The 7,998-nt window shown below is 46.4% G+C and overlaps 1 protein-coding gene across 1 annotated transcript; it reads left to right on the forward strand.

Annotated features, from left to right (window-relative positions):
* Positions 1 to 1,368: 1,368 nt before the first annotated feature.
* Positions 1,369 to 2,317, forward strand: LOC126203418 (serine/threonine-protein phosphatase 5-like). The gene has a single exon (XM_049937724.1). It carries the CDS (start codon positions 1,451 to 1,453, stop codon positions 2,057 to 2,059), a length of 609 nt encoding a protein of 202 aa, XP_049793681.1. The 5' UTR covers positions 1,369 to 1,450; the 3' UTR covers positions 2,060 to 2,317.
* Positions 2,318 to 7,998: the final 5,681 nt, after the last annotated feature.

The following is a 7,998-nucleotide window of genomic DNA, read 5'->3' on the forward strand; positions in this document are numbered from 1 at the left end:
GCCGACGATATTGTAATTCTGTCAGAGACAGCAAAGGACCTGGAAGAGCACCTGAACGGAATGGACAGTTTGTTGAACGGAGGATATAAGATGAACATCAACAAAAGCAAAACAAGGATAACGGAATGTAGTCGAATGATGCTGAGGGAATTAGATTAGGAAATGAGACACCCCCCCCCCCCTCTCTTATCATCCCTCTATCCCTAGCTCCCACGCTGGGTGCACATTTGTTCATTTGCCCCATGCTCTCTGTAGCTCTGTAAGCTTCACAACCCCGCTCTCGACTTTTAGTTCTGAGCTAAGCGATGTTACGTCAAGTACACGTGCCGTCTGGTGTGAAAATACCGCCACTTTACTCTCGCGGTACTTCTGTTTAGTGACGATCGGCTGACGTCCGTTGTGAATCGACCGCTGTACTGCGTTCTCGCAGGAGCAGCCTGGCGCGTTGCCATGGGAACGAGACCCGCGGCGCTAGAGGTCGCCTGAGTTTCATTCTCAGACACACCCGCCGCTCTGCATCTATCGCCCCATTCCGTTCGACACTCTTTTCCGCAAACTTCCCTGAGCTACTTTTTCCTCCCCTGAACAGCAGGTTACAAATGGTATTCACACCCTAATGTACTGGCAGCAAGTATGCCGAGGATAGCTTCCTTGTGGAAACGTAGGCTTTCTCAGAGTTTTCACTGATCAAATGTACTGAGTATACGAGCTGACAAAAAGCGTCGTCTTGAATCAGCGTTACGATATGTTTCCTGTCTGTCACCTTCAGACGAAAACTCATGGACGTGATGAGGAAAGTACTAGCCTAAGCGATGCTTCAAGACGACAAAACGTTTTAAAGACGAGTGGAAACGAGACATCAACAAGCGCCACCGTCTCTTCTGCTGATGCATAGAGGGCTGAGAAATTTAAAGAGGAAGCCAATTTGTGCTTTAGAAATCAAGATTATAATGAAGCAATTGACTTTTATACACAAGCAATTGAAGCAAATCCAAATGTTCCTGTTTATTATGCCAACAGGAGTTTTGCATACTTAAGAACAGAATGCTTTGGTTATGCACTGACAGATGCTTCTAAGGCGATAAGCTTAGACAAGACGTACATTAAAGGATATTATCGGAGAGCAGCAGCATATATGTCACTTGGGAAATTCAAAATGGTTCAAATGGCTCTGAGCACTTTGGGACTTAACTTCTGAGGTCATCAGTCCCCTAGAACTTAGAACTACTTAAACCTAACTAACCTAAGGACATCACACACATCCATGCCCGAGGCAGGATTCGAACCCGCGACCGTAGCGGTCGCCCGGTTCCAGACTGTAGCGCCTAGAACCGGTCGGCCACTCCGGCCGGCTGGGAAATTCAAATTGGCTTTGAAAGATTTTGAAGCTGTTACAAAAGCTGGACCGAATGTTGAAGATGCAAAAGCCAAATATGCCCAGTGTAACAAAATGGTGAAGAAAATTGCATCTGAGAAGGCCATTGCAGTCGATCATGGGAAGAAAAGTATAGCTGACAGAATTGAACTGGAAAACATGACCATAGAAGATGATTATGATGGACCCAAATTAGAAGATGGGAAGGTTACGTTGCAATTCATGGTAGACCTTATGCAACAGTATAAAGAACAACGTGAGCTTCACAGGAAGTATGCATACAAGATATTATTATATGTGAAACAACTTTTTACGAAAAAACCATCCCTTGCAGACATTAACATTCCAGATGGTAAGAAATTCACAGTGTGTGGAGATATAGATGGCCAGTACTATGATCTCATGAATATATTTGAACTTAACGGAATTCCTTCAGAAGAAAATCCTTATCTTTTTAATGGGGACTTTGTAGACAGAGGTTCATTCTCAGTTGAATATATATTTACATTATTTGGTTTCAAGTTACTATATCCTAATCATTTCTTCATGGCATGTGGTAACCACGAAAGTAGAGTGATGAATGAGATGTATGGCTTTGAAGGAGAGGTGAAGGCGAAGTACACTGCGCAGATGGCTGAACTTTTTACAGGGTTTACAACTGGTTGCCGCTGTGCCATTGTTTAAATAATAGAGTGCTAGTTATGCGTGGTGGTATGTTTTCAGACGATAGTGTCACACTGGAAGATTTGAGAAAGATTGATAGGAACAGGCAACCGCCAGAAGAAGGTTTAATGTGTGAGTTATTGTGGTCTGATCCACAACCTCAGCCTGGCAGAGAACCAAGCAAGCGAGGTCCTGGCATACAGTTTGGTCCAGACGTTACAAAGAAATTTCTTGACCTTAATGGTCTAGATTAAATTACAAGGAGCCATGAAATGAAAAATGAAGAATTGAAACAGCTCACGATGGACGCTGCATAACAGTATTCTCCGCTCCAAATTACTGTGATTCGATGGGGAACAAAGGTGCATTTATTACACTTAATGGCAGAGATATGAAACCTAAATTCACATCATACGAAGCAGTGCCTCATCCCAACTTGAAACCAATGGCAAATGCAAATGTTCTAATGCGTTACATTATGTAGTGTATTGCTTTGAAATACACTTTTACTCGCACTTTGCACGTTACCAGGAAGTGTTGAAGAGATCGCCGGAAGAAAATGTTCACCCACATAAGCGTATTTTGAGTTATTACTTGTTATATACACTGATCAGCGAGAGCATTATGACCACCGACCTACCATCGGTATAAACCTGTCCAGCGATAGAAATGTCACCTGGCGAGGAATGACTGCTAGTCAGACACACACGGTGCATGTACACTGCTGGCCACCGTAAATGCAACACCCTGAAGGAAGCATCCGAATCAAGGGAAATTTACACCATGGGTTTGCAGCGATGAGATATGCAACTGATTAGAATTTCAGCGCAGACGCACATCACGCGCGCCTGTGGCGCCACCTCATAGCGCCATTTAAGGCTTGGCGATTTCGACGAGTGTACGTTCGGCACGTGTGTTTACCTTGTGGTTGTTTCACAAGACGATCAGTTATGCCTCGTAGACAACAGCGAACATCGTTTGATCAAGTATCCGAGTTCGACAGAGGAAGGATAGTGGCTTACCGAGATTGTGGATTATCATACAGAGAAATCGCTAGTCGTGTTGGACGAAACCAAACAACTGTAATGCGGATATGTGACCGTTGGATGCAGGAGGGTACGACGGACCGACGTGGTCGATCGCATTCACCTCGGTGCACCACTGCACGTGCTGATAGGCAAATTGTGCGCATGGCAGTGACGGATCGCTCAGTGACATCCCGAACCATAGCACAGCACATTGCGTCTGTAACGCATCATCCAGTGTCTGCGCGTACCATTCGACGCCGTTTACAGCAGAGTGGTCTGTCCGCAAGACGTCCATTGCTTCGTCTACCATTGACGCAGAACCACAGACGTCTCCGTCGCCAATGGTGTGATGACAGACGGATGTGGACGGCAGAATGGAATGACGTTGTCTTTACTGACGAGGCACGCTTCTGTCTGCAGCACCACGATGGTCGGATTCGAGTGTGGAGACACCGTGGACAGAGGATGCTGGATAGCTGCATTATGCACCGCCACACTGGTCTTGCACCGGGTATTATGGTATGGGGCGGTATTGGATATTACTCTCGCACGCCTCTAGTACGCATTGCCGGTACTTTAAATAGCCGGCGCTACATATCCGAGGTGCTGGAGCCAGTTGTCCTTCCTTACCTTCAGGGCTTGGCCACAGCCATATTTCAACAGGATAATGCGCGACCACACGTGGCACGCATTGTCCAAAGGTTCTTCGTCAATAACCAGATTGAACTGCTTCCGTGGCCGGCTCGCTCTCCGGATCTTTCGCCGATAGAAAACATGTGGTCCATGGTTGCTCAACGAGTGACCCAGATTACATCCCCAGCTGCCACACCAGATGATCTTTGGCAACGTGTGGAAGCTGCTTGGGCTGCTGTACCCCAGGAACACATCCAACGTCTCTTTGTCTCAATGCCGAGACGTGTGGCAGCGGTGATCTCCAACAATGGCGGCTACTCTGGCTACTGATTCTGGCAGGAACCACATGTCACAGACGTCTGTAAACGTAATCATTTGATACTTGGTCAACATGTTATCTACAAAATAAATTTTTTTGTGCTACCTCTTGTCTTTCTTGGTGTTGCATTTACGGTGGCCAGCAGTGTAGTATCAGTGAGCGTGCTGACCGTGTGTAGAATGGGGAAGGCGCGCGAATTGTACAAGTTTGACCGAGGGCAGATTGTGATGACCTGGAAGCTCGGCAGGGGAATTTCGGAAACTGCTCAACTTGTTGGGTGTTCGACAAGAGCTATGGTGAGTGTTTTTAAGACGTGGCGAAACCAAGGTGAAACCACGTCCAGTCGGGTTGGGCGACCACGCCTCATTAAAGATGTCGGGCGTCGTAGGCTGGGCAGACTAACACAGGATAGGCGGCGAACTGTGGTGGAACTAACATCAGACTTTAATGATGGGCAGAGTACAACTGGGTCTGAACACACGGTGTACCGAACACTTCTAACGACAGGCCTCCCCAGCCGACGACCCATGTATGTGCCAATGTTAACACCACCACATCGGCAAATACGACTGAAATAGGCACACGACCATTGGCGCTGGAGGTTGGCGCAATGGCAGAGCGTTGCATGATCTGATGAATCCCGCTACCTCCTTCATAATGCCGATACGACGGCGCGAATCCGTCGTCTTCCAGGGGTACAGCTTCTTGATACATTTACTGCGACACGGAGACAAGCTGCCGGTACGCCATTATTCTCTGGGGAACATTCACGTGGGCATCCGCAGGTACAGTGGAGCTCATGCAAGGCATCATGACGGCCAAGGAGTATCGTACACTGGTTGCAGGTCGTGTTTCCCGATGTTGTTGTTGTGGTCTTCAGTCCTGAGACTGGTTTGATGCAGCTCTCCATGCTACTGTATCCTGTACGAGCTTCTTCATCTCCCAGTACCTACTGCAGCCTACAATCTTCTGAGTCTGCTTAGTGTATTCATCTCTTGCTCTCCCTCTATTCTTACCCTCCACGCTGACCTCCAGTACTAAATTGGTGATCCCTTGATGCCTCAGAACATCTCCTACCAACCGATCCCTTCTTCTAGTCAAGTTGTGCCACAAATTTCTCTTCTCCCCAATTCTATTCGATACCTCCACATTAGTTACGTGATCTGCCCATCAAATCTTCAGCATTCTTCTGTAGCACCACATTTCGAAAGCTTCTATTCTCCTCTTGACCTAACTATTTATCGTCCGTGTTTCACTTCCATACATCGCTACACTCCATACAAATACTTTCAGAAATGACTTCCTGACACTTAAATCAATACTCGATGTTAGCAAATTTCTCTTCTTCAGAAACGCTTTCCTTGCCATTGCCAGTCTACATTTTATGTCTTCTCTACTTCGACCATCATTAGTTATTTTGCTCCCCAAATAGCAAAACTCCTTTACTACTTTAAGTGTCTCATTTCCTAATCTAATTCCCTCAGCATCACCCGGTTTAATTCGACTACATTCCATTATCCTCGTTTTGCTTTTGTTGATGTTCATGTTATATCCTCCTTTCAAGACACTGTCCATTCCGTTCAACTGCTCTTCCAAGTCCTTTGCTGTCTCTGACAGAATTACAATGTCATCGGCGAACCTCAAAGTTTTTATTTATTCCCCATGGATTTTAATACCTACTCCGAATTTTTCTTTTGTTTCCTTTACTGCTTGCTCAATATACAGATTGAATAACTTCGGGGCCGGCCGGTGTGGCCGTGCGGTTCTAAGCGCGTCAGTTTGGAACCGCGTGACCGCTACGGTCGCAGGTTCGAATCCTGCCTCGGGCATTGATGTGTGTGATGTCCTTAGGTTAGTTAGGTTTAAGTAGTTCTCAGTTCTAGGGGACTGGTGACCTCAGTAGTTAAGTCCCATAGTGCTCAGAGCCATTTGAATAACTTCGGGGAGAGGCTGCAACCCTGTCTCACTCCCTTTCCAACCACTGCTTCCCTTTCATGCCACTCGACTCTTATAACTGCCATCTGGTTTCTGTACAAATTGTAAATAGCCTTTCGCTCCCTGTATTTTATCTCTGCCACCTTCAGAATTTGAAAGAGAGTGTTCCAGTCAACATTGTCAAAAACTTTCTCTAAGTCTACAAATGCTAGAAACGTAGGTTTGCCTTTTCTTAATCTAGCTTCTAAAATAAGTCGTAGAGTCAGTATTGCCTCACGTGTTCCCATATTTCTGCGGAATCCAAACTGATCTTCCCCGAGGCCAGCTTCTACCAGTTTTTCCATTCGTCTGTAAGGAATTCGCGTTAGTATTTTGCAGCCGTGACTTACTAAATTGATAGTTCGGTAATTTTCACATCTGTCAACGCCTGCTTTCTTTGTGATTGGAATTATTATATTCTTCTTGAAGTCTGAGGGTATTTCGCCTGTCTCATACATCTTGCTCACCAGATGGTAGAGTTTTGTCAGGACTGGCTCTCCCAAGGCTGTCAGTAGTTCTAATGGAATGTTGTCTACTCCCGGGGAGGCATTTTTCAACAAGACATTGGACCGTGTCACAAGGTGAGCAAGAGGCGCCTGGTTCATTCTCCCATGCTGACTGCTGTGCATCAGTGACGAAGGTTGGAATTTGCACGCCAGTAGCCGAACTGGACGTCCACTGAGTGGAGACAGGTGGCCTTTTGAGATGAATCACGGTTTATGCTCCATCGACGTGAAACGTCTGAAAGCAAACACCCTGGAACAGTGTTCGGAAGGCTCCAGAATGGAGGAGGGAGCGTTATGGTCAAGGAATGTTGCTGTGGCATTCGCTGAGTGATCTCGTCGTTCTGAAGGCCGCAATGGATCAACAAGAAGTACGCATCTATCCTTGGGGACCGTGTCCACCCCTACATGCCGTTTGTTTTTCCTCGGCACGATGACATCCACTAGCAGGATAATGCAACGTGTCACGCAGCTCGCACTGTCCGTGCGAGGTTCAGTGCGCACCAGGATGAGTTTGCGGTAGTCCCCTGGCCACTAGACTCCCTGTATTTAAACCCAATCGAGAATATCTGGGACCACCTCGAGCGGGCTGTTCGCGCCATGGATTCCCAGAGACACCGCGCCACTGGCCACGGCACTAGAGTCGTAATGGCTTCACATCCCTGTCTTTATCTTCCAGAACCTCATCGACTCTCTCCGTGCACGCCTCGCAGAGGTCCGTGTAGCAAAATGTGTTTATTCAGGCTTATGACAGATGCTCATATTAATGTGACTGGACAGTTTAGTACTTTGAGGGCTGAGCAACATATGCTATGCGTTTCACCTCCATTATCGTCTTTAGTCTTAGTGAGAAGACTGGTTTGATGAAGCTCCCCGCGCTAGTCTACCCTGACCTCGTGTCTTCATCGCTGCAAAACTAATACAGCATACATCCACCTTAATCTGGTTACAGTAAGCAAGCCTTGGAGCCCTCTATAATTTTTACCACCCACTATTCACCCCATTACCAAATTAACTCCTCCATGATGCCTCAGGATGTATCCTTTCAATTCCTTCTCTTAGGAGTGCTATAAAGCTCTTTCATCCCCAATTCCCTGGAGTACCTCTCATTAGTTATTCGATCGGCCCCTCTAATTTTCACGTTTTCTGTAGCACCAGAGTTCATAAATTACATCCTCTTCTTTTCAGAACTGTTTATCACCACGTTTCAGTTCTAAACAAGACTACCCTCCAGACAATTTCTTTCTAAAACGTATTCCAGCGTTTAAAATTGTACGCTATCTGATCAAAACCATCCAGACTCCTATGTTAGTGGATATTAATATAGGGGACATCAACCCTTCGTCTTTACGGGGATTGATCTCTACTGGGGACATTTTCAGTGAGGTGTCTAAATGTCTGTGGGGGAATGGTAGCCCATTTTTCCCCAAGAACAGAAACCAGAGAAGTTAGTGATATTGTACGCTGGTGTCTGGGGCGAAATCAACGTTACAACGCATGCCA

Source organism: Schistocerca nitens, chromosome 9, assembly GCF_023898315.1.
Source record: "Schistocerca nitens isolate TAMUIC-IGC-003100 chromosome 9, iqSchNite1.1, whole genome shotgun sequence".
NCBI classification, from domain to species: Eukaryota; Metazoa; Arthropoda; class Insecta; order Orthoptera; family Acrididae; genus Schistocerca; species Schistocerca nitens.